Below are 27,693 nucleotides of genomic sequence, written 5' to 3'. Positions count from 1 at the left end.
TTTATAAGTTGATGTAGGCTGCAGCACTCGCGCAATGTTTTAAAGGCTGGATGGTCCTTTAAGAACAGAGAAGTTACTAGAATTGGCAGCACTAAGAGTATAAATACCAGCTGGGTATATATCATGCTAGATCACGTCCTGTTACAGTGTAATAGTCCTTTGAACTGACTTAAAAACCAAATAATCTGGACCATTTGTAAAAACTTGAGCCATACCTCCACTGTAACTACTATAAGTTGTCCCCACCCCACCTTTGGCATCAGGGGCATTGTGTATATCATTGTCTAGGGTCCTGAAGCTCATCACACCAATCTACCCTAAGTTGAAGTTGAGTTATATTTGACCATTATATTACTCTCCCTTAGGTTGGTGCTTTTCATTTATTGTTGTTTTTGTGGTTAGCACTTTGTTTTACCACAATACATATATTTAGTTTTATAGTGTCATAAACGCTCTTTTGTCCGGTTTACTCTAACAGAGCACCATCTCAGGCGTTTCGGCTGCCTATAACCGGGAACAGCTATGGCTGGCGAACGAAACCCTCATCACTAAACTGCAGGCCCGCTGTCGAGGCTTCCTGATGCGCAAGAAATTTAACTCCAGGATGGAGTTTTTAAGGCAGCAGGCTCCTGCTGTGACCTGCATTCAGGTTTGTTCACTTTTCTTTAAAAAATTTCAATGGATAATTAAATGTACTGTCTTGTAACTATGTTACTGTTACCAACAATAACTGTTAGCAGAATTAGGGACTAAAGATATCAAGGGATCTCGGCAATGAGCCCCCGACTGATCTCAACTTTTGACATGTCTGTGCAACATAAGAAACATTTTAACTAAATGACAGTAACACTTTAATGCATCCCAGTACTAGTGGTCATCGCTATTACTATATACTCACATAAGCACTGAATGTCATGTATGTAATAGATTGTATAAAAAAAAAAATCTACCTCTTAGTCTGATCTTTCCATTCTTTGCAGAATTTGGAGTCACTTGTTGGATGGGTAGAAATGAAGTTGTTAGACTGTAATAATGGGGGGACTTGAATTAAGTCTTAGTTTATTTTTGATGGTCGAACCTTTTTTGTTTTTCATAGGCTCACTACAGAGGTCAGAAGCAGAGGAAAGCGTTCAGGGATCGCATGCGCTATCTGAACGATCACAGTGATGAAGTAGTGAAGGTACAGTGCTTCTTTATTAGATATTTATATGACTATTAAATAAATCACCCAGACACCTTGTTTTACATTGAATGGACAATATGTAACTTTGTTTAATCACTAATTCCTCACTGATGTTTAATTCTAGCTCCAGTCTTACACTAGAATGCATCAAGCCAGAAAGCGCTACAGACAAAGACTAAAGTACTTTGATGACCATGTGAGTGCATTGATCTGTATTTCCTGACTGTAGAGCACCTTTCCACTGAGAATTCACAAGCAATGATTCTGTATTTATTGTCCATAGATTAATGATATTGTGAAAATCCAAGCTTTCATCCGTGCTAACAAAGCCAGAGATGACTACAAGACCTTGAGTGAGTGCCCTTTTTTATTTGTGAATGGCTCTTCCATGTACTGAAATACAGTGTTGTTGTACTGAGCTATCCAGGGCTTAAGGGGTACTTGTCTCTTTAAAAAAATGTCTAGCATGTCATAGTAGAATCTTAGAGGTTTTGATTAAGACCCCCACTGATCTCTAAATTGAACAGGCAGCAGCCCTTGGTTGAGTGTTCGCAGCCTGGCTTTGCTCTTTGAGTGGTACGTGTGGCTTACAGATTGACCACATTGATGGAGGAAGTTGGTTAATGCGGCAAGCCAAATTAGTGTTCGGCTAACTGCTGTTGTATATGTGTGGGTTATGTCTGTAGTGTCATAGTCCCCTAAAGTGGCCATACACAGAAAAAGAAGAAAAAAAATGCCAGTCTCTCCCAGTGACAGATGTCAGGGGAGAGAAGTATAGGGTATGTTATATTTCAACTGCTCAAGCCTTTTGTTCAAGTGGATGAGCCACTAGTAGAGGTGTCTGTCAGTGGCTTTCTTGATTCTCCCAATGGAGAGTTCAGGATGTTAAGCCATACTACTTTTACGAACATGTCCACAGTACATAGAAGCATGTATTGCCAAGTTAATTCTGTCACGATATTGGAAATCGACAGATATTCCGCCTTTGAGGGAGGTATACCAATCAGTTAACACAACTTACGCCTTTGAGGAAGTTTTGGCATATGGCAATCACTCTATTACCAAATTTCACAACATCTGGCAACCTTGGAAACAAAGCCAATACTTCAACAAATGAGTCTTTATTACGCATTAGCACACTTAATTTAGATAATAATTGATTTGTCCCCAAGAGATGATGCTCTGTTCTTACTTCTTGTACAAGAGTTAGGATGTATCTTATTTGTGTTTATTCTTTAGATACTCCCCGTTACTCATTTCTTTTAGTTATATCTGATCTTATCAGGGAGGACAGTCCTGCCCAGATCTACGATGATCTCAGAGTTGTTATATTTCTTTTATTTTCTTGCCTAAGCTGAGGATACTGCTTCTTATATGGATGTTTATCTATTATTCGTATTTTCTTACGTGACATATGTTTTGTCACTGTTTATCATTGTTAACATATAAACTCAATAAATATGATTGAAACAGAAAAAAAAAAAAAAAAAAAGCATGTAGATGACAGCTAGCGGCTATTTCAGCAATGCAAAAATAATATATTGCTTCTTTCTCCAGTCAATGCAGAGAATCCACCAATGGCTGTAGTGCGTAAGTTTGTTCATCTTTTGGACCAGAGTGATCAGGACTTCCAAGAAGAATTGGAAGTCATGAAGCTGAGAGAAGAAGTAGTGACCCTTCTGAGATCAAACCAGCAGCTGGAGAATGATCTCAATCTTATGGATATCAAGATTGGACTCCTTGTGAAAAACAAAATTACACTGCAGGTATGTTTGTATATATATATATATATATATATATATATATATATATATATATATATATATATATATATATATATATATATATATATATATATATATATATCTGTGATTAAATATTCTTAGGCAGTTTCCTTAGCCTTGATGAAATGTGGGTGATATATGGGAACTGTATAATGGATTGGAATGCAACCTAATGTTTTTTCCTTGTGCGCTGTTGATGGCCTTCCCATGCTTCTAGTATGAGTACATATCATATTATATCATATCACCTAGAAACATTGTATGATAACTTTATAAAAATACATGGTCCTGCTGGAAAAAAAAAAAAAAAAAAAAAAAAAAAAAAAAAAAAAAAAATATATATATATATATATATATATATATATATATATATATATATATATTATATAAAAAAAAAATTCTTTTTGTTGTCAAGTCAGTTGTACTGGGTTAGCATGCTTCTTGATATCATGACACCTTATAGCTCTGTATAATGTATAAGGGCACCTATGGCAAGCCACACAGTATGGCCAGTCTAAGGTCACTAGTTGACAACAACTGCCCCAAAAGGGAATGACAATCACTCTTAGCACTTATACTTTGTTTTTCCTGTCCAGTGGTTGACTTTTCTGTGTTTTACTCACTAATATCCCTTTTATTCTAGGATGTTGTTTCCCATAGTAAGAAGTTAACAAAGAAAAACAAGGAGCAACTCTCTGATATGATGATGTTAAACAAGCAGAAGGGAGGACTGAAGGCTCTAAGCAAGGAGAAAAGGGAAAAGCTGGAGGCATATCAGCATCTCTTTTACTTACTGCAGGTATATGAATGGTGGATAGAATTACGTATTGTGTTTCTCTGATTAGACTGGTCAATGTAGTAATTCATTGAATGCATTATATGTGATTTCTGAGAGACCATGCCAAAATGAGAAACAATGAAGGGAATTAATCGATATTGGTTTGAACTCAAGGCACACACCTCTTAGAGAATCTGGTGTATCTATGCCTTGTGAGGCAGCCTCAGAAATTTACCACAGCAGGGACAAAAAACATCCAGTCCACTTGCATGTGAATTGTTAATTCTTAAAGAAACCTTGTAATAAAAGCAATGAGCAGCAGGATGAGCCATAATTCTACTTCCGTACAGTCTGGTCATTGCTTATCAAGGCTCCAGAGTCATGGATTGTGTAGTAGATCATATGCAGTTTGACTCGAATGCCATATTTTTATCAATGAAGCAAAACATGTTTTAACCATTTGCTTGTAATTCTTTTCTGCAGACTAATCCAACATATCTGGCAAAGCTCATTTTCCAAATGCCCCAAAATAAATCTACCAAATTCATGGACTCTGTCATCTTTACTCTCTATAACTACGCTTCCAATCAGAGAGAAGAATATCTGCTTCTGCGTCTCTTCAAAACAGCTCTTCAGGAGGAGATAAAGTAAGTGTTACAAAATCAGCATGCATTTAAAGGGAAACTTCACCTGTATCTGAATTCAGTAGTAATGAAGATCATCCGGCTGGTACTGGCCCAAGTTATACGTAGTGTGAACCCAGCCTAATAGTGCGCATTACAGTGAGGATGGGGTTACTTTTAAAGTATCTCCTCATTGCACTTTTTCTTCTGTAAAATAATTTTTTTGTAATTTGCTAATTAGGCACTGGGGGCATTACAGGCATTGTTACGGCAGGGGGCAGGTGTATTAGTGCAACTAGTGGGTACAGTAACTCCCTAGTGCATATTCATAAATAGTCAGATGGGTGGGGCAGATTGGTGCCTGTAGTCCTGTTTCCAGTAAGCACATGATTTACATATTTATTAAACTGAAGATATTCCAAAAACAGCGATGAGAATGAAGGTAAAAAAATTTCCTTAATTTTCTGTGTCCTCTGCAATGTGGATACATAACAGCAGGTTACAGTCTCTTAACCCGCTGTGAGTTTCCCTTTAAAGGTAACCACATCTTTACTGTAGCATGCTATTAACCTAAATCAGCAGGTTAGTATGGTCTGACTTGCTAATGGTTTCCTTTCAAAATTAATCTTTATTTTTAATGTACAGCTTAAAGTTTAGCCCAATATTCGTGTTTCTTTTGAAAGTTGATTGTGCTTTACTATACTTAGGGCCCTATTCCACCGGGCGATTATCGTTCAGATTATCGTTAAATCGTTTGAATCTAAACTATAATCGTTCGGTTGAAATGCAGTTAACGATTAACGACCGAACGAGAAATCGTTGATCGCTTTATAAGACCTGGACCTAATTTTATGGTTGCTCGTTCGCAAAACGTTCGCATTGAATAAGACATCGTTCGGTCGTTCACAATAGATACGAACGCAATAGCGAAGAAAAAACGATCGCAATTACGATCATAAGTAACGATTATCGTTCCATGGAAATGAGTGAACCTTTTCAGGTCTTTCGCAATAACGGTCGTTTGAGATCGTTAATCATTAACGATTATGCAAACGATAATCGTCCGGTGGAATAGGGCCCTGAGTATATGGATGATGATGATGATACACGTGTTATGTTTGATATAGTTGTGTGCATGTTTGAAGTCTCAAATAGTTTTCTCTGTGTTATTACAGGTCGAAAGTGGACATGATTCAGGAAATTGTCACTGGAAACCCTACAGTTATAAAGATGGTGGTGAGCTTCAACCGTGGGGCTCGTGGTCAGAATGCTCTGAGGCAGATCCTGTCACCTGTAGTCAAAGAGATCATGGACGATAAGGCTCTCAACATCAAAACTGACCCAGTAGATATCTACAAGTCTTGGGTAAACCAGATGGAATCTCAGACTGGAGAAGCAAGGTGAGATGCTCCCTTTTTTTCCTGTATTTTTTGTGTATTTATAACATAATTCATGGACAGGCTAGCTGGGGATCATGTGGTGGGAAAAGCACAGGACCACCTCCTTCAGTGATATCTGCCAACACCAGCAGGGGACAGACCAAAGTATCGCAGCTCGCAGGCCAGATGTTCCCCACCCCTGCCCTAGTCTATGGTTACAGCTTATTCATTTCAACCTGAGCATATTCTGGAGTTTTATGTAGATGCTTCTTTCATAATACGCTTTAGTTAATGTGTATATTTCTACAGCAAACTGCCTTACGATGTGACACCAGAGCAAGCAATGACCCATGAAGAGGTGAGGAACAGACTGGATGCTTCTATCAAGAACATGAGGACTGTTACCGACAAGTTCCTCTCCGCCATTATCAGCTCAGTTGATAAGATCCCGTAAGTATTCCTGTTACCTTATCCATCAAGTTATTCTGTTTCAAAGGTATATATAATAGTTATAACTAGGATGTGCTCTGTAATGTATACTTTGTGCATTATTATTATGGTATGTGGTGTCCATTCCTATTTTAATGCACATTGTACTATGCAGCAGCGTTTTGATTGATATTTTTATTATTCCACAACATACCTAGAAAATGTGGAAGTTATAAATGTTATGTCTCTTGGACCACCGTGAAGCCTTTATGACAGGTCTAGCCTGGTCTGCACTTTTTTTCTGTAACAATATAATACTTGTGTTATGATTTAGAGATTATGCACCCATGTACCCCTGCTTAGAACATAATTTAAGGAAAGGTGACTACGGTTGAGGAACCATTCACATGGGTTAGCATTTGCTCTATTTGTCTTTGTTACAACAAAAAAAGTAGTTAAAGAGAATCTGTTAGCTGCAGTTCACATTCCAGACTGCTGACACTGTTAGCTGTTAAGATAAGTAGACACATGGCATCTTTTATATGTCCAGCTGTACTTCCAAAACATGAAAAAATGTTTTTATTCTATAGTATTAAGAGTCAGAGGCTTTCCCGAGCTCCTGAATTGCAGCAAGCTGTCACACCTCCTTGCTCCCCCTCCCATACCTGACCCTGCTTGGGACTCCAGGTTCCAGTTAAGCAGAGAGGGGAGAAATTCCAGCTTGCAGCAGTTCAGGAGCTTGGGAAAGCTTAATTGACTTTGTACCAGAGAATAAAAGCATTTTTCTACATTCTGACCGATTATATGAAATGTACCATGTGTCTCTTTGACCTAACTGCTATCTAACAGTGTCAGCAGGTTGAAACGTGAATTACAGTTGACAGATTCCCTTTAATATTGTACAAAAGATTTTGTATTCATCACTGGGCATCCTGAAAAAAATTTACCAAATTTAGAATGTACCAGATTTAAAGGGAGCCCAACAGTGCTGTACAGAGTATTGGGAGAGCAGTTTTTGAAGGGGTTATCCAGGATTAGAAAAAGCACAGGTACTTTCCTGCAAAAACAGCACCACCCCTGTCCTCAGGTTGTGAGTGATATTGCAATTCAGCTTCATTCACTTTAGTGGAACTAAACAGTAAAACCACACCCAACCTGAGGACAAGAGTGGTGCTTTTTCTCCCAAAAAAGTAGCTATGTTTTGGCTAACCCGTTTAATATCAGGTCTGAGTGGCCTCTCTCACTGATGCCTATTCGGATGCTAGAGCTGAGAGGAATGGCCAGGGAAGTGCACAGAGCTCCCAACATGAAGGTTTGGGTTATTGGCCGCTAGTGTTTGTGGAACCCAGAACATTAAAGATTGCTGCCTGCATGACCACCACCCCAGGTATATTTTCCCTGCACTCCCCATCCTCTATAGGGATGTTTTGAGGATTCCTTTTTAATGCCATAGCAAATTGTAAGTTGATATGTAATGTAGATATAATAGTACTATAGTTCATTGTATTAACATTATCCATATGTTTTTTTTTTTTTTTTTTTTTTTTTACCAATTCCACGTGTTCTATTTAACTAATTGCTTTTTCCCATACTGTTCCAGTTATGCAATGCGTTACATTGCAAAGGTCCTGAAAGATACTCTTCATGAGAAGTTTCCTGATGCTGGAGAAGATGATTTGCTTAAGGTTAGTTTCTACAAGGTTTCACAGGGCTAAGCTGGCCATGCATATGGCGGGGTTTTTTTTTTTTGTTTTTTTTTATAGTGCTACTAACTATGAAGTAAAAGCTGTAGTCCACAAAATTGCATACAAGTCAATGTATTGCGTTGGACTGCAGCTGACACTCAGTAGTTAAAGGGGTTATCCAGTGCTACAAAAACATGGCCACTTTTCCCCCTCTCTTGTCTCCAGATTGGGTGGGGTTTCAAACTCTGTTCCATTGAAGTAAATGGAGCTTAATTGCAAACCACACCTGAACTGGAGACAAGAGGGGGAAAAGTGGCCATGTTTTTGTAGCGTTGGATAACCCCTTTAAAATCAATCAGTAGCGCTTCAAGTGTCATGGTATAACCCTGGCTCTGAATACACTTGCTAGTTTTGTCAGGATAAGCTGACGATCTGTGATTAATATGGGATTTACCATCCTTTGTTTCTATGAGAGATAAGCTGCTGCCAAAGATGCCTGAAAGTGTCCTACTTCCTTCGCTTGTTGCAAAAACATGTATGCTCAATGTGCACAGTGCCAGCCATGTCATGGCGAGTTTTACCATTTTAATGACAGTGATTGTAGAAAGGATTTATCACTGCTGTAAAAAAAAACATCAGCAGCTCTGTAAACACACAAGACTTAGGGTGGAGTGTGACAAACTATCAGTGTGAAAGGTAGTTCCCAGGTACTGCCTTATATTTATCCAAGGCTCATAAACCCTCAGTCTTCCCACCGTATAATTTAGAGACCAAACCTGCAAAGTGTACAACCCTGGCCCTTAGCAGAGGACTGCAGGATGTAGAGCCTCTGCCGTTCCCAGAATAATAATCACACAGTCGTGCATACTCCTACATCGCTTTTCTTTCTTTCTTGCAACAAAAAGTAGTAGTTCCTCTCTCGCTTTTGTCATGTGTGCAGTGTTTGGAAATTTGCAATTATTATTTTGTCTCCACAGAAATTTTTACATTTAGACAAGCCAAGTATAGAATATTTTTATACAGGTTGCCATATATTATATGATTAGATCCCAATCAAGAGTGCACCATTATAGAAGGGTCATTAAAGGAGAACAATCAGCCCAGTTGGGCTGATATGGTTCTCTGGAGCACTGTATACAGCTCCTATGCAGCTTGTGGCATGCTGCAGCAGAAGCTTTATAGTGGAGAAAATTTAAGTTTTTATCCCTGGGTGTGCGGCAGGCAGGTAGTCATCTGGGCGGCTCCCCGCCTGTGTGTAGCCAACACTCTCTGCCTGTCAGCGCACTTGGCGGGGTTGAGTGACAGACAGACAGGCCCAATACTGGTCTCTCTGCCTGTCACTCATCCCGCTGACAGGCAGAGAGGGGCGACAAGACATGGGCGGGGATGACTACCCCCCGCACGCCCAGGGATTAAACCTTAATTTTCTCCAGTATAAAGCCTGTGCTATGGCCGGTATTTGCTGCAAGCTGCATAGGAGCTTTATACAGTGCTCCAGGGAACCATATCAGCCCAGTTTAAGTTTCCCTTTAAGTTTAAACATCAGAACCCTAGAGTTGTCTTTTTCTCTCAGATTTTGTTGTGAGGGCCCATAGCTAGGTAACATGTACAGTGGAAGCTCTAGGATAGAGATTGAGGGCTGCTTTGCATCACATACCTTCAGTTTGTTAGGGTGTCTTATAGAGAAATGCCCTAGCATCATGGGATGTGATGTATATTATACTATACAACTCTTTTCAGTAGATTCTGCCTTTAAGTTCCAAATAAAACCAAATGAATCAATACCCCCATGCTTATTTGTACTTGTACGGCATATGTTAGACGTGCCTGCTGCTTTCCTTCGTTGAATATGTGTGTTATACAGCACTGTTTCATCTAGTGATATGGCACCCCCTGTTGGTCACTTTTAGAATAGCAGCATCATTGCTTTGGATTCTTCCTATGCTTTTTATTATTTCAGATGTTCTTATTTCTTTTCTCTCTGCTGACTACAGCTGCACTTTATCTGAAGTCTACTCTCTTTTCTATTCTTCTAGCTTTCTGCTTCTCTGCACTGAGCCATCGATAATGCACTAGCTCTGACCAAGGTGATTATTTTGTTTCACTAGTACAGTGGTAGATAACTACAGCTTTATTGTGATATGACTACTTAAAGGGATTTTACCGCTATGACAACTTTTTACTTATCCAGGTTATAAGTGGTTGACAGGTGGGAGTATCACTGCTGTGACTTGGCTATCTTTGGTCCCATAAAGGATAATGGAGTAATCGTGCATATTCTCATCTGTCACTCTATTTACACAGGGGCAAGTGGGACCTCCATTCTCATGATCAGTGACAACACTCCCAATCATCTAATTTCATGATGATAATTACTCATTAGGATACATTGTCATTGTGGTAAAAAGTATTTAGCATCAAGTGTTGCTGAGAAATCCATACATTTTATAGTAGAGAATTGGGTCCCAAGATCACACATTAGTGTGAATTTATCAAGGCTAGCATGCCAGTTTTCTGGTGTAAAAAAGGTGCACAGCTTTATTCTGTTTAAAATCTTGTGACTTCTGTGTTTTTGCACAACATTTGTGAGCATTGTGTAAAAAGTAGCAACTTTTCTGTACCCCAGTTTTTTTGGTGTAAGCCTTGATAAATTCCCCCATTGTGTGTTCACCCCTGGTTGTGTCTTGTGCCTGTCATTACACACTATAAACCAACCCTAAGCTGTAGTTACATAGCAGTGAATTACTTTTTTGGATTTCTCTGTCTTTTTAAATAGACTTTTCCTATTCCAGTCAGAATTCATTAGACAGACAATAAATCTTTTTTTAGGATGTTGAAAGATCACATACAGTCTGCTATGTGCCTCACTGTGTAATAGGAGCAGTGGCAGCATACCGCCACTGACCTCAATGGGCCGCCTGAACAATCTAAGGTGTTCAGGCAGCTCCTCGCACTGCTCCCCTCTTGCTGTCTGTGTGTTATAGCACAGTGCAGCGAGTGGGGAACAAGGGGGAAGCGACTGCTGAGCTGACAGGCCGGCACCTGCTTCCCTGTTGCTGGGGGCCATGTTATGCAGCCTTAGGTATTTGATCAGCAAGGGTCAGACTGCTGGGACACCCGAAAGTTACAAGATTAGGGGTCCTGTGTCCCACCAGTTGAATGGAGTGGTGGTCTAGCATGTACACTGCTGCTTTATTAATCCTGTTGGTAAAATAGGTGAGCACTGTACTTCACTATGCTCAAACAGGCATAAACCATGCTCTAGAGCAGGTGTAGATTTCTGCACAAGCCCTGCGGCAGGTCCAGATTCCGGTGGATTTAATCCGGCGAGTATACTGTCTAAATAAATGTCCTCATAACCCCCCCAAGTGGAACAGCAGTACCCTTACTGTCCACCACTCCATTCAGCTGGGGGTATATAGGATGTCTGCTCTTGTGATTTGTTGAGGTCTCAGTGATCAGACTGTGGATATGCTTTGTTTATGGGATAATAAAACCCTCTTAAACTCTTGTTATCTGTTGAAATTGTTTGACTTTGAGACATCTCATATTTTCTATTAATAATATTGTGTAACTATTACTTTCCTTCTGTCTAATAGATTGTGGGAAATCTGCTGTACTATCGCTACATGAACCCAGCTATTGTGGCTCCAGATGCCTTTGATATTATCGACCTTTCTGCTGGAGGCCAGCTGACCACAGATCAGCGCCGAAACCTCGGATCCATTGCGAAGATGCTCCAACATGCTGCTTCAAACAAGATGTTCCTTGGAGACAATGCCCACCTGAGCATGATCAATGAATATCTCGCTCAGTCCTACCAGAAATTCAGGTAGATACAAATCTTAACATGTTCCCTTTAACTAAAAAGACATGTCCTGATACATAATATTCTTGTGGATTCATAGTAAGAATGTGGACTATGTAATATGCAAAGGATGTGGGTAAAGGAAGGATGACACATGCCTAAATAGCAAGCACATGGGCTCCATGTCATACTGCTGATAACCTTAGTTCTTGAGGAAAGAAGCGGGGACACTGTGATTCAGGAGGGGATACAGTATGACAGTCTTCCCAAATATATTCCTGAGGGCAAGTTTACTGAGGTTATATACATGTTGGAGGATCTTAACATTTGTATTGGACAATTGGATTAGAATTGTATTGCAGCATATGATATCCATTGATGACATATTAGTTGAGCTCAGGAATTGGCCTGATCATTCTGCTGCCCAAGGTGACAACTGAAAAGAGCAATTTTCCTGGAACACAATGATTCCTTGTATGTTTCTACCCCATAAGTCATTTTATTATACTTGGTGTGTGAGTCTGTAAATTACTGTATTCTCTTCATGTGCTTGTGTTTACCTCACAATTATTTCATCTTCTAACACTGATTTCTAATTTTCCACAGGCGTTTCTTCCAGAGTGCTTGTGAGGTTCCCGAGCCGCAGGATAAATTTAATGTGGATGAATATTCCGATCTGGTCACCCTCACTAAACCAGTTATCTATATTTCTATTGGGGAAATTGTTAATACACACACAGTAAGTACGTTTACTTAGTAGAGTGTAAGGCTGCATTGACAACAATGGCATATGCCATGCATTATTGTATATTTGTTAATCTTAGGGGGCATTCACACCTTCTGTGATTACGGTCCATATAATGATACATGATCTTGGTGGTTAGCATCCGGTCCGTAGCACATCTTCTGTTCACGGACCGTATTCACGGAACATGTGACTGCCCCCTAAGTCATGTTTTATAATGTTACACCTAACAAGATTAACAGGTGCAATGAGGTAGATGCAGTGAAGTGATTATCCATGTATCAGCATCACCTGTGTAAGTTCAAACTAATGGTGCGTTTACACAGAGAAATTTATCTGACAGATTTTTGAAGCCAAAGCCAGAAACAGACTATAAACAGAGAACAGGTCATAAAAGAAATACTGAGATTTCTTCTCTTTTCAAATCCATTCCTGGCTTTGGCTTCAAAAATCTGTCAGATAAATCTCTCTGTGTAAATACACCATAAGGCCTCTTGCACACAGAAGGGGGCATAAAGTCCGGTCACGTGCCATATTTACTGAGAGGTGGACACAGTCGCAGAAATTGTTGTAGATTTTCACAATGATTTGTGCCTGCTAGCAAGTGTAAATCATGATAAATCAGGCATGGGAGAATGCCACGCTTTCTTGCTGTGTCCCCTGCCCTCCTATTGGGCAGGTCAGGAAAAAATTGCAGACTTTTGTGCAAACTGTCTAGTTTGCACAAAAATGTGCATGTTTTTCCTGTAGTACATCAGGGGCACGTTTTGATAAATTTCCCCATAGTTTTTCAGTGTCTCAGAAAAGCCTCTTGAGAAGTAAAATACAGCAAAACTGAATGTTATCCAAGATTAGGAAAACATTGCTGCTTTTTTCAAAAAACAGCACCAACCCCATCCTCAGATTTGCTTCAATGGAACTGAGCTTCGGCACCACACTTGCACTGAGGACAGGGGTGGTGATGTTTTTGGAAAAGCTTCATGATTTTGTAATCCTGGAGAACCTCTCAGGTGGCGTATGCTTCTTTTTCACTGAGCAGGATATTGCTACGTTTACATGGAGCGATAATTCGTCCAATCGATCGTTTAACGATTTTAAAGCAACGATTTGGTTTTTATAACGATCAGCGTTTAGACAAATCGTTAGAAAAATGGTAAGAAAATTCGTAAGAGAAATCGTTAATGCGATCGTTTTTAAGATCGCTTAAGCCCATCTTTTACATAGGGTGAATCTTTGAAAGACTGTTTTTACATGAAATGATCTACGAATTTTTAACGAACGATGAACGACGATTTGAGAACATGTTGAAAGATCAAAATGGACGATTTTTCGCTCATCGCTTGATCGTTTGCTGTGTTTACACGGAACGATTATCGCTCAAATGCGATCGTTATTGACAAAATTCGAACGATAATCGTTCCGTGTAAACGCAGCATATGATAGAGCAATGTTCCCCAATCTGTAGCTCTTCAGCTGTTGCAAAACCTTAACTCCCAACATGTCCAGACACCCTTCAGCTATGTATGCATGCATGCATGCAGGGGGATTCATTATATATATAGATATATGTGATCTGGTGCAGGACATCTGAGTAAAAAGCACAGGACTCCTATGAGAGAATACGAGTCCTGCGGCTTGGGCTGCTTCTGTGGAATACAGTGTTATTGCCTTATTTATCCAGTGTGGAAGGAATGGACACACACATACACCACAGAATACTTTGTGCTCCCCAGAGCCTTGCAAACATGCCAGTTACTCTCTAAATGCCACATTCTTTATTTATTAGAGAGAACAATAGATCACAACTTAGAAATGTTTGGTAAATCTTAGGCGCTGGTCATATTAAGCTTTGTAACACATTTGGTGTATGCACTAGTAAGGCTCCTGGTGTATTTACTGAATGTAGCCATAAGCCCGTCTTGGCCTCACGGAGGTCAAAAGTGTTGTGGTGTGCATCAACATATCTATTTTTTGCTGTATAGAAGAGTGCAGTAGATGTCAATATCCTATACAATAGATCACTATAAAAAAGGTATACTATGATATACTGTACATTATCATTGTAGTAAATCAATGATGTATGCCACTGTGTGTAAGTATATGGCATACAGGAAGGAGGACATGCAAAACTAAACTAGCTAATGATTTTTTTAGCACCATAAATTGATAATGGTAGAACAAGAACTAAGCAATGTGGTATTTTCTCATGTGCTGTAAGTGACATCGCAGGACCGTGAATAACACTGTTACTCATTGCAGCTGCTGCTAGACCACCAGGACGCAATAGCACCGGAGCACAATGATCCCATCCATGAGCTGTTAGATGATCTTGGAGAGGTGCCTACCATCGAGTCTCTTATAGGTGAGAGGTGATTGCTGTTAATGTAATTGATAGATAAAAATAGCATTTAGGTTTGTCTGATGAATAAATTAGATGACAGCTCTTGTTTAAATCAATAGGAGATTGCTAAAAGTTCCACCTTTCTCTACACACTGCATCCCTGGTGATCAGCTGATCAACGCAGACCCTGTTCTTGGCACCCTCAGTGATCAAATTAATTAATTAGCAATAATCATCTGAATGTAACATCTAACAATGTCATATTAAAGGCTATGGGCACCTTTTTATTTTTTATTTGTTTATTTAATGCAAATTGAAGCAGCTTTCTAAATAGTATTCATTAGAAATTTCCTATGATTTAGCTGCTACTCAGAGAACGATAAGCCCGTCAGACAGACTTTTAGGGCTCTATTACTGCAACAGATTATCTGAAAGATTTTTTTTTAAGCCAAAGCCAGGAATGCATTTGAAAAGAGGATAAATCTGTCTTTCCTTTGTGTTACCTGTTCTGTTTGTAGTCCATTCCTAGCTTTAGCTCAAAAAAATCTGTCAGATAATCTGTTGGTGTAATAGGGCCCTAACTCTCCCAGTGTCCTAGAGATAACAACGGAGAGTTAGTGAGTTATGGTGTTGTTGTTGTTGTTGTTGTTGTTGTTGTTGTTGTTGTTTGATGATTATTATTATTATTATTATTATTATTATTATTATTATTATTATTATTATACAGGCAAATTATTTACCCCATAATCAGCCAGAGATCAGCTGACAAATGTTTGCTGATTGAATCTTTTAGGCAGTGATATACATTATCAATATCGGTTGCACATTCCCTGCTTATGGCCACATGAGTGATCCAGCAAAAGTAATTGCTCTTAAAGGCTCTGCAGAAAAGCACTGATCTTTCTCATCGCCACTCATTTGCCACATCCAATCAGGCTGTGTAAAAGGGTCCTCACTTACTGTCTCAAATAAAAGACAGCTTACACAATCTGAAGAATAAGAGCAGGTATAAGGTATATAGGCTGTGTACAAATGCAGAGAATAAACTGAGCTCATGCAGCAAAGTGTAGAAAAGCAACCAAGGAACATTTTAGTAAAGATCTATAGAGCAATTTTTTTGCACCTTTTTAGAAGTACAAAGTAAGAATAAAAAAATGCTTTTCAAAGGTGTCCATAGCCTTTAAAGTGTTAAATTATTTTTGCAGAAATCAATAGTCCAGGCGATTTTAAGAAACTTTTGTTATTGGGTTTATTAGCCAAATATGCCATTATCTGCATGTAAAAAGCCTTTTCCCAGGTCCCCCCCCCCCTCTCCTTTCTGCCGTCCACTCCTCAGAATCAGGAAATCTCGACTGTTTTTTTTTCATCAGTCGGATCTGTCTGGTCTATGAAGAGGGGAGGGGGGAGGAGGAAGGAGCGAGATTAGCGGGCAGCTGAGAGAATTATTGGTCAGAGAGGGGGGGGCTGACTGTCACAGGAGAGAGCCTGTGATGTGAATGTAAATTAACTTTGTTGTCCTGTTTTTGCTGCCTTTACTTTCTCTCTCCATAGGAAAACCATGAAGACGGGGTAGAGCTTCAAACTGCTTTTTCATGATAAAAATTCATTTTTCGGCTAATAAACCCAATTACAAAGTTTCTTAAAATCCCCTTTAAAATTGATTTCTGCAATAAAATTTTTAACGACAGTGGCACTTTAAGAGTCAATACATGGATGCCTGGTTCTGACAGAGTGGGGCCAGGTCTTACTTAGTAGCTTTCCTCTCTAACTTTCTGAGATGAGTGCCAAGCAGGACAGCCTAGTCTGTGACATAGATATGCCTTAATATAGCATATCCAGAATGGTTACCTTGATTACCCCTTTAGGGTGTGTTCACATGTACATGATCCGCAGCAGATTTGATGCTGTGTTTAGTTATTTAGTCAAATCTGCGGCTGATCTGCAACATTAAATCTACTGTGGATCCTTTACATGTGAAGCAACCCTTAGGCTAGGTTCACACAACGTCAAAAAACGGCCGTTTATATATATATATATATATATATATATATATATATATATATATATATATATATATATATATATATATATATATATATGTATGTCTCTGCTGCAGACCTATTGTCATTAACATTACAGACACTGGCATGGATTGTATGTTCTTTTCTGACTTTATTTTTCTTGTTTACTCAAGGAGAGGGGCCTGGATCTTCACCAGATTCCAATAAGGAGTCCCTAGCAAAGACCGAGGTGTCCCTGACCCTCACTAACAAATTTGAAGTCATTGGAGATGAGAATGCAGAAAAAGATGCAAAGACCATCTTATTGAAGTAAGACTTCTAGTGGTGGAGTGTTTAGCACAGCTGGGAATTATTTTCCTGTTTTCCTCTGTAGAGTTATTGTTTATTATGAGGTAAACCTTCTGGAGACCCGGATACAGGATTTACAATAAAAACATGTCCTGAAGATTGGTTGAGGAGCTGCAATCTCTTTTCTGTACAACAGGGCTTAGTCAATAATTCACTCCAATATTTTACCTTCTAGCACAAAGCGTCTGATAGTGGATGTCATTCGCTTCCAGCCTGGAGACACCTTGACAGAGATTTTGGAGACTCCGGCCACCGCAGAACAGGTGAAGTATCATTCCTTCTGTTTTGCACATAATCATTATTTGGGGCTTATAATGTAATGTGTACATGTAGTTTGCTTGGTGATAGTTATTTCCATTTTGTTCATGTGTTGCATAGGAAGCAGATCATCAGAGAGCCATGCAGAGGCGAGCCATCAGAGATGCCAAGACACCGGAAAAAATGAAAAAGGCCACATCTTTACGGCAAGACAATAATCTAACACTTCAAGAAAAGAAAGAGAAAATACAAACTGGCCTTAAGAAGCTGGCAGAACTTGGGATGGTGAAACCAGAAAGTCGGTATCAGGATCTTATCAATGATATTGCCAAGGTAAACTTAGACTATGGTAAAGCACTTTACGTCTTCTTTTAGTGATTGTAGTATTAGGATGGCAAATAAAGAGGCCGAAAAGTCAACCTTAAGAATCTGTAATCCATGCAGATTTTGATGTGAATATGACATGGATTAGATATTAATTTTGGGCTATGTTCACACAACGGGATGGCTGTCTTGTGGTACATAACGTTGGCAAATAATGTTCATGAACAATGGCCATTATTTCAGTTCCTGTCACGAACAGAGGTGGCAGCAGACAGCACTGTGTCAGACTGGAAAGAATACAGCATGTCCTGCGGGACATACAGCAGCTGATAAGTACTGGAAGGAGAAGTAAATTACTAATCTATGAGAGATGAGCGAACCAGGTTCGGGTTTGAGTCCATCCGAACCCGAACGATCGGCATTTGATTAGCGGTGGCTGCTGAACTTGGATAAAGCCCTAAGGCTATGTGGAAAACATGGATACAGCCAATCACTATATCCATGTTTTCCACATAGCCTTAGGGCTTTATCAAAGTTCAGCAGCCACCGCTAATCAAATGCCGAAAGTTCGGGTTCGGATGGACTCGAGCATGCTCCAGGTTCCCTCATCTCTATAATCTATATAACTTTCTGAAACCTTTCATTTGAAAAAAAAAAAAGTCACCAGAGTCCCCTTTTAATGCCTGTGCATATAATACATAGATGGTCAGGGCCATGATATATACAGCCACTGTATAGTGGTATCTCTCTGTTCTGGGTAATACATTAATATATATTCTAATATGGCAGATGGGTTGTATGTATGATACAACATGCTCTAATCTAAACCATGTTAAGTTTTTCTTTTTATTGCCCATACAAATTGCTTGCATATCATGCACACTACCAGCACACCGGTGGGAACAATAGGCAAAGAGTATACAATTGAGTAGCACTGTCATTTCTATTGTGGTAGTATGATTATTTTGTTGTTCATTAACCCTAGTTAACCTGGGTAAGGTTCCTTTGTGTTTTGGAGTCATGGATTATTTCTTTCATCTCAAGGATATCCGTAATCAAAGACGATACCGCCAGAGAAGAAAAGCTGAATTAGTGAAGCTACAACAGACACATGCTGCTCTCAACTCCAAGGCTGTGTTCTATGAAGAACAGGTAGACTACTACAAAAGCTACATCAAAACGTGCCTAGACAACCTGGCAAGCAAGGGCAAGTAAGTAGAAGAAATGTGTATAAGCTGCCTTTTATGCTAGTACATGATGTAGTAGTGATGTTCTTACTACCTATGCTCCTGAGACTGTGATGCCTCATGAGACGTTACCAACAGCATAATTATTATAATCTGTGATTCTACAATTATCACTGATATCTAGCAAGGGTCATACCCAGAATCGGTGTAAACCTCATTGTATTATTGCACATGGACCATATCAGCAGTAAGGACAGATAAGGAATCTGTGCAGTAGCCAAACAGTGATAACCCCTAGAAGGTGATAGACTCCTGGAACCTTATTATCATATCATATATAGCCTGAGATCACCCTAATTTGCCCTGCTGGAGCAGTCTGTCTATTCCCATCCTAAAATATTTATATAAGAATTTCGCAGTAAAACATCTATAACCTGACAAATCAATGTTTTTAATAGAAGTAGTATTTCTACATTTCAAATAGCATACATGTGAGTGTAAAAAAACAAAACTAACAACTAGGACATGATGCCGCTTATTCTTAGCACTTGAATTATTAAAGAGAACCAATCAGCTCAATTGGTCTGATTTTGGTTCCCTGCAGCACTGTGCAAAGCTCCTGTGCAGCTCGCGGCATGTACTGGCCGCGGCTGCAGCAGCAGCTTTATACCTGAGAAAACGAAGTTTAATGACCCCACCTGCGGCAGGTAGTCATCTGGGCGGCTTTCTGGAGAAGCGCCAGTAACGGACCTCTCTGTTTGTCCCTCATTCCTGCTGAGTGCACTGACAAGCAGAGAACGGTGACTAGACAACGGTGGAGAACCTCCCAGATGATTACCTGCTGCGCCTCTCCAATGCCGCGCATGGGGGGAATTAAACTTTACTTTCTCGGATATAAAGCTGCTGCTGCAGCCGTGGCCGATACATGCCGCAAGCTGCACAGGAGCATTATACAGTGCTGCAGGGAACTAAATGACCCCAATTAGGATGATTGGTTCCCTTTAAATAAAAGAGACTTGTTCAAAATAATAGTAATGAGGAGTTAAATTGGTGAAGTCCTACTTTCTGTGAAATCACAGATATCAATGTTTTCCCCCTATTTAAGGTAGGAGGGTGCCCAATGTTGTATATGTTGGTTATGGTGCATTTTCTTCTAAAAATCCTGAGGAAAATGGGGCATTCCAGAACTCACGGTGATGAAAACAAATACTGTTGATTGGAGAGGGAAAACATATAGAGAAGGGCAACAAATTACAGACCTTGAAAAGACTCCAGAAGCCTTGTAGTAGATAAGGCCTTCAAGACAATAAGGTTAAACCAAGTTCTGCACTGATATAACAGGTCCCTGCCTGGCTCCATAGGCTTGGATTTGGTAGCTGGTGCTATAGAAAGTTCTCTCTATTGTGACGGGGTGTCCCTCGTGGTGACACTATGACTCATGGAGAGGGACATGAATTGATGATGCTTCTAATGAGGATGTACCCGACTATCACAGCACTATTCCATCCTGGCGCTGCTGCTGACTATTAACCCTTCATGTGCTGTTTGTTATTTGATGTCTGGTGTTGGGTAACACTTGTCCAGTGTCGTGCCAAGGAGCACATTGACCAGGCAAAGAGAAATAGCACAACATTTTGTGGAATGATGAAGGCAAAATTGTTGTTTTTGTGTGTAGTGTTTTTCACCTGATCATGAGCACTAAATTAAAACTACAGAACACTGTGAAGCAGGGCGATGCAAAAATCATCATATGGGCATATTACTTGGGGGTGAGCCTATTTATTATATATGAGGGATCATTAATCAGTTTCATTTGTGTTACTGAATAAAAGTTAATATAATAATTTTGCATTTTATTTGCTTATTTTAACATTATAGTATTTTCTTTTATTTCTTAAATCCAGAGTGTCCAAGAAACCAGGAAGTGTAAAGAAGAGTAAGAAGATTTCTCTGAAATACTCGGCAGCCAGGCTCCATGAAAAAGGCGTCTTATTGGAGATTGAAGATCTGCAAGTCAACCAGTACGTGTCACTGCTCTGTGAATTATTGTGCACTTAACTTCTAACCAGTGTTTAGTACTGAAAAATAACATTAGCCTCTGTCATCTGAGTCATTTGTGACTATAAATCTAGCATTACATAAACTTGGTTCACTATATTAGTGACTCAAAGTCCCCACACTGAGTTGTGAAGATATTTATGGCATTTTTTTTTTTTGGAATATGCAAACATATCATCAGTGGGGTTCCTACTTATGGGATCTCTGGTCTGACTATATGGCTCCAGCAGATACACAATGATCAGAGTCAGATGCAGATGATTGCCTTTATTATGTACTGGTGGCACCAGGTTTCAGACGGCATTACCCTGCAGTATCCTGAGGATAAATCATCCGTGTGAAAGTTCTGGAAAACCTATTTAAGTACATTGTAGCTCTAGTCTCTTGTTCCATAAATGAAAAGCAATATCACAGTTCCCATTTTTATGGCTTTTGGACTCCCAGTAAAGTGAGATTTTTAACTAATGAATGTATGTGTTGCCCCACAGATCTTTCCGGTATTCTTTCTAGTTCCCCTTACGTAGGTGACTAGCAATCACAGTTCTGCCTTCACAGCTCTTCAGGACACCTACGGCCTATGAAAAATCTGTGTTATGAAAGGATTGCCCAACATTTGTACTCCCATCCCTTGAGCAACACCCTTCCCTTTAGCCCACAGCTGCTTTCCCCTGGCCATTGCATCACTGCTTACATTTTTGCATTGTATGCCGTAGTTTGTGTTGTGTACCTTGCCTCTTCCAGACGTGTCTATACCGTATTGTGTGTGATTTGCTATATAATGGCTATCATCATTAATCATGTCAGTCATTTACAGACATAGGCTTTTTAAACCCAGACTTTCATTGTAGGATGGTAACATTCCACCTGTCACTTTAAGATTTACAGCAGGTTTCGGTCATGAGAGAGCTTCTTGACTTGTAAAGGAATTTTCAGTGTCCATTGTCAGGTGCAGAGAACTGCGCTGTCTTCAGGCCTTGCTTTTTTTCTCTGTTAAGCACTTTTTTTTTTAACACTTCTATTATATCTGCTAACCTGAACCAAAATCATCATCTTTTCTCTGCAGGTTTAAGAATGTCATCTTTGAAATTGCTCCCACAGAAGAGGTTGGGGACTTTGAAGTGAAAGCCAAGTTCATGGGTGTTCAGATGGAAACCTATATGCTGCATTATCAGGTAATGTGTAAATGGCATGCCCACTTTCAAGCTAGTAATTGGAAGAAAAACACTGCAACTTGACATGGAAAAATAATTGTGAAGTATGTTTCAGTGTACATGAGGAAGTTTAAGTGGCACTATATTAGCTGATTTCTTCATTGCTTCTTGAATTGTCAAGACTAGGTACACAGTTGATTAGGTTAAAAAAATACAAAAGTCCATTAAGTTTGTTCTTTAACCCTATTGTGTTGATCGAGAGGAAGGCAAAAAATGTTTATGATGCAGATGCCAATTCCCCCCTGACTCCAAATTTAAAAATCTGAATGAATTAACATTGATGTGAATTGTAACTTGAGATATATTTATTTACTTTTTGAAGCCCTTGAAGTTGAGAGTTCAGTGAATGTGGTGCATGCTGTCTCTCTCTCCTCCTTCTCAGAGACATATAACATACTGTGTGTGAATAACACTAGACTGTATTCACCACAGTTGCTTTCATGGTGCACAGGAGACGCTTAGGAAGGAGAAGGGGCAGAATGGGACTGACATTTTTTTTTTTTTTTTTTTTTTTTAGTTAAAGGAGTATTTCGGTATATAAAACCCCAGCTTACTGGTCAGGTTTGCTCCATTGCAGTTAACTAAGAATTTTAGAAGGGTGTTGTTTTGTCTGTGAAGTGGTAAAGGATGAATAGGAACTTATTTGAGAGGCTTCAGTAAGGGAGTACAGTATATAGAGCACCAGAAATTTTAGACACTTCAGCAGCCAGGGGAAAGAGAACAGCCAAGAATAGATGTCACCAATGCATGATGGGAACTGTAGTCTGCCACCCACATGGGCTACTACAGAAGCCCCACTCACTCATGCTGCACTGAGAAGGAACACGTAGGGAGAAACAGGGTGCTAAAAATAGGTAATTCTTCATGTTTAGGTTGCAGGATTAGTGCTTCCTTGTGTATAATGTCTCTGCAGCCTTCTTTGAAGTATTTATTGTATAATGTCCAAAATACCCCTTTAAGTTCTATGTAGAATTGCCCACAGGTAATAAATTGCATTAGTCCACAGTAAATCAGCAATTCAGGACACTGTTCAAGCAGGCAACTTATTTTATGTGCTATTTGCCAGATGAAACCTGAAAAAAGGCAATGCTTGGCATACCCCTTTAATGACCTTAACTAAATATATAAGGGCTGTTTTTCCAACACCATTAAACTCCATGTTCCTTGCTGTATATAAATGCACACCTTATTTCTTCTTTTGCCATATTGCACATTATCAGCTTACAGTAATTTCATTTTCTAACCAAATGGCTGACTAACCCTCAAAGCTTGTGCACCATGGATGATATAGAGCATGCCCTAAATCACTGATGTCCCCATGGCCCATATATCTGCTGGCTGTACAGGCTGAATCATCTCCCCTGCAGGTGCTTTGTCAGTTTTTTGTCAGGCAGGAGACAGACTGTCACCGACTGTGAGTGGTAAATGTGTTTGCCTGGAAGCAGCGTAATTTCAATATAAAGGCACCATCAATAAAATTAGCATTCAGAATGACCCTACGCTGGATGCAGAACTTCTGTGCCGGCGTTTTCATGTTGTAAATTGTGCCCATAATCTGTTTTGTCTCTGCTGAAGCTAGACGTGCATCATGGGAACCTTGCCTTGTTATCCCCAGCAGGGATGGGGCCTAGTCAGCTTCTAGGTAACGTTCACATGTGGTTTATTAGTATGTGAACTCCATAACGAAAATCGGAAAGGCTGCATTCACTTCACATTTATACTCTTCCTTCAAGTTCTATATTGGCATCCTGTCAAAAGTGGGAACGGACATCGAGGGAAACATGCCCATTGACTTTAATATGCTGAACAGAGTCTAATTGTAACTTTGGTCCATTGTGGAAACACAAACTCTTTCTATGCAGCACATGGTAGACCATGTTTCAGAGTCCCGCATAGACGCCATATATGTTTGCTAAATGACCCAAACAATCATAGTCAGAATTGGACTCCATTTGACAGCTTGAATTTGATGGCCACGGACAACCCTACATTGGCTTTCCATTTTGAACACTTGCAGGCATAGAACAAACCCACAAAAACATTTTCATGTAGCGGAAAAGTGCAAAGAAATCAGGCCATGGGGTTTACCAGCACCAGTCGTTACCAGAGGTGAAAGAATCTGAGATGCGTGCCATGTTGTTTTGCAGTAGTATAGGTGCAGTACTCTGTAATACACAGTGCAGCTGCTGTAGAACATCTCATCTTTAAAAGGGGGAACCCCTACATTTCAATGAATAAATGAAAGGCACAGAGACAAGTAGTTAACGTAACAGATCTTCACTTATCACTATATAATTGCCAGGTTCTGACATCATAATAGGATATTTATACAGTTCTTTACAAGTAATTGTATTTATGCGTTAGAGATCAATAAATGGCTGTTTTGGTTTGTATTTTTATTTCTCCTCAAAGTTTACAATAAAACGTTCTATATTCTAACTTTTTTCTTATTTCTTTAACTGTAGGACCTTCTCCAGCTGCAGTATGAAGGTGTTGCAGTCATGAAGATGTTTGACCGAGCAAAAGTCAATGTAAACCTCCTGATCTTCCTTATAAACAAGAAATTCTACGGGAAGTAAAACCGAATAAGCCTCCATATCTGAGGAGCAAGCTATAAAAGGAACTTTTCTGCCTCCCTGTGACCAAAAATAGTGGCCACAATTTACTTAAAATGCTTTTATACATGTATGAGTTCATGTGCCCAAACTCTGCTAGTACTGTATTTCGCTGTCTGATGCTAAACGTAAGAAAAGCAACATGCGACTGCAGTGCTTCAGCATGTTACATAGGAAATTAGCATGGGGTATATAAAAAAACCCTTTCTGCTGAGGATTAGTTAGCCTACGATATAACTGGTCTCACAGACCCGCACTAACTGCATCTATAAATACTTATGTGTTAGAATGTTTTTTGTTTTTTAATTTTCTTGTGTAGATGAAATGATCTTTATAGATTATATTCCATATTATTTGACAAGTCTATGTTTCTATTTAACAGTGCAGGCACTTTTCGCTTTTATTGGTTGGTATGTTCTGTGCAGTGATGAGATTTTAAAAGGAACCTGTCACTGGATTTTTGGCCACTATACCATCACGTCTTTGTAATGCTGGGGAATATGGGTTTTCTGAACATACTTACAATTTTGTATTAAAATAAGTTATACCATATTGCACACTGTATGTAAATTACCTGAGAAGAGTCATGTGGGCTCTCCTAGTGTGCTGAAGAGTCATGCAGTTATAGTGTCAGTACATCGTGCTTCACTGCACATGTGCTGGATGCTGTCGGAGTAGGCTATTACTAACATATCCCTGCCTGTGGGATGTGGCTCCAGCCACGAGACTAGGAGTGCCCGCATAACTTTTATATGTTTATATATAGCGTACAATGTATTATAATTTTTTTTTTTAATACTTAATGCTAAAACAGAATCTTTTGTAATAAGATATTCCCAGCATTACAAAGAAATGGGGGTATTGTGGTGGAAAATCTAGTAGTGGGTTCCTTTAAATCATGCCATAGCTTATTTATGAATACTTATCTGCTGCAGGGTTACGTGTAGTCTGCTTCATGGCTGCTGTCAGTATTGGCTCAATTGCATGCTTTTTTTCCGCTATAAAGACACATGGTGTGATCAAGTATCATAGCCTATGGAGCTTAGTATTTTATTATTAATACAGCTCTCACCGCTTTTAATAATGGATTCATTGTAAATTAAACCCATTCACAGAATGAGGCTGTTATTATAACAGATTGCTAAACTGGAATGAAACGCCAGGCTCCTTTTCCTGTGTTGTCAGAAGGTCCAACCGGTTATTCTTATCTCAGTTTTCTTTAAGCCTTGCCTTAATTTTTTATGATAGTTTTCAGTAGCAGATCTGATAGAGGTTTAATGTAAAATTTAGACCTGCCATTTTTTTTATGACTCAGGAAAGAAAAATTAATTAGAATTAAAAATTAAAGTTTTATATAAAAGCCAAGAAGCAACAAAGAAAGCTGAATGATAAAAATGCTACGTATAAAATGTTTGACAAACTCCTTATTAGAGTTTGAGCTCTTGAAGAGTGATAGAGTACATATTGAACACTATTTGGAGACGTCAGATTAGGGTCTCCTTCTTCAGGAAGATGCTTTATTTACAATTGTAAATTCTTACACCTAGACATTTTTAAGAAAAAAAAAATTACTTTTTATATTAATAGATATATGTATATTGATTATAAAAATTAGAATGACAAAGTGACTCCATGTTCACGCCCGCCAAAGTGAGATGCGTAGTCGCTTATTTGGCTTTTATTTATCAGAGTTTTACCGTAAAAGGGATGGCATCATCTCAGAGGTTTATTTTATAGCAGTCACTGCAAGGCTTTTACTGCTAGGTAATGCATATGTTGGATTCACTCATACAAAGCTTTAGGATTGCTTGTTCTTATTGCCTCCTAGCTTTTAGGGAAACAATCAGTAAAATGCATATTATCTAGATTCCCAATGATTATAGTAATATGGAAAGGACAGGATACGCAGTGCAGCTGGTTTATCCATACACATCCCATGACTGATATCTGGGTTTCAGGGCTCATGCTGTATTAAGCAGTGGTCAACTTTGTATCTTTATTTATTGCTGGACACTCGTATAGAATCCTCACAAGTACATTCATTTCTCTCCTATATCCGTACCATCAGTGTTGTGCCATTTGGTATATGGAGCTTCCTGCCTGTATCCAGATTTTGATTAGATGAATAAAAAGATCATTTGTTTACATGTTATGCTGTAATATCATTTACTTTTATTACATGTATAGCCTATTATGTTTACAACAGGACTTTTCATACTGACCTTATGGTATAGGGGTAAATCCCTGTGTGTCATGCTATAGAAACCAGCCATCTCTACTCTACTCTAATAGTATATTATACTATAGTATATGTATGTAATTAAAATAAGGTAAAATGCAATGACGTTAATTCCTTGTCACCACGATAGCTCATCTGACTTCTATATTAGGAATTGTTGTGACTTTATGTCTCCTTGTCGATTCTTTCCTTGTGGCCCCTGAAATGCACAATAGGCTATAAGACTGCTGCGGCTGTATAGGCTCTGTTGTAGAGCTGTATGTTTGGAAACAGTCTGCCCTAGACGAACTGCTTCCATATACATCCATACATACAGTATACAAGGGAAAGTTTTTTGTAATAAATGAAAAATATAAATTCACTTTATTTTCTGGGTCCATACAAATATAATACTAAAGGGGTTATTCAGCGCTACAAAAACATGGCCACTTTTGCCCCACTCTTGTCTCCAGTTCAGGTGTGGTTTGCAATTTAGCCCCATTTGCTTAAAGGAGAAGTCCAGCTACAATTTTTATTAAAGTATTGTATTGCCCCTTAAAAGTTACACAAATCCCCAATATACACCTATTACGGGAAATGTACATAAAGTGCTTTTTTCCCTGCACTTACTACTACATCAAGGCTTCATTTCCTGGATAACATGGTGATGTCATGACCCGACTCCCAGAGCTGTGCGG

General features: G+C 39.2%; 1 protein-coding gene across 1 annotated transcript in view; it reads left to right on the top strand.

Moving 5' to 3' along the window:
- IQGAP1 (IQ motif containing GTPase activating protein 1) overlaps positions 1–26,924 on the top strand; it is a 120,338-nt gene extending 93,414 nt beyond the window's left edge. Inside the window, exons 19-38 of the mRNA XM_069983838.1 lie at positions 479–649; positions 1,097–1,180; positions 1,308–1,379; positions 1,467–1,536; positions 2,741–2,949; positions 3,611–3,766; positions 4,229–4,392; positions 5,544–5,768; positions 6,057–6,197; positions 7,777–7,861; positions 11,461–11,693; positions 12,276–12,408; positions 14,674–14,776; positions 16,950–17,085; positions 17,300–17,387; positions 17,503–17,715; positions 18,751–18,917; positions 20,798–20,914; positions 22,015–22,123; positions 24,628–26,924. Of these exons, the coding sequence (XP_069839939.1) occupies positions 479–649; positions 1,097–1,180; positions 1,308–1,379; positions 1,467–1,536; positions 2,741–2,949; positions 3,611–3,766; positions 4,229–4,392; positions 5,544–5,768; positions 6,057–6,197; positions 7,777–7,861; positions 11,461–11,693; positions 12,276–12,408; positions 14,674–14,776; positions 16,950–17,085; positions 17,300–17,387; positions 17,503–17,715; positions 18,751–18,917; positions 20,798–20,914; positions 22,015–22,123; positions 24,628–24,741 (2,790 nt within the window). The 3' untranslated portion in view covers positions 24,742–26,924. The remainder of the gene's footprint in view (positions 1–478; positions 650–1,096; positions 1,181–1,307; positions 1,380–1,466; positions 1,537–2,740; positions 2,950–3,610; positions 3,767–4,228; positions 4,393–5,543; positions 5,769–6,056; positions 6,198–7,776; positions 7,862–11,460; positions 11,694–12,275; positions 12,409–14,673; positions 14,777–16,949; positions 17,086–17,299; positions 17,388–17,502; positions 17,716–18,750; positions 18,918–20,797; positions 20,915–22,014; positions 22,124–24,627) is intronic.
- The last annotated feature ends 769 nt before the right edge of the window (positions 26,925–27,693 follow it).

The sequence above is a fragment of the Dendropsophus ebraccatus genome, chromosome 1, assembly GCF_027789765.1.
Source record: "Dendropsophus ebraccatus isolate aDenEbr1 chromosome 1, aDenEbr1.pat, whole genome shotgun sequence".
NCBI classification, from domain to species: Eukaryota; Metazoa; Chordata; class Amphibia; order Anura; family Hylidae; genus Dendropsophus; species Dendropsophus ebraccatus.
The sequence above is the reverse complement of the archived record's forward strand: the minus strand, read 5'-3'. Positions and strand labels throughout refer to the sequence as shown.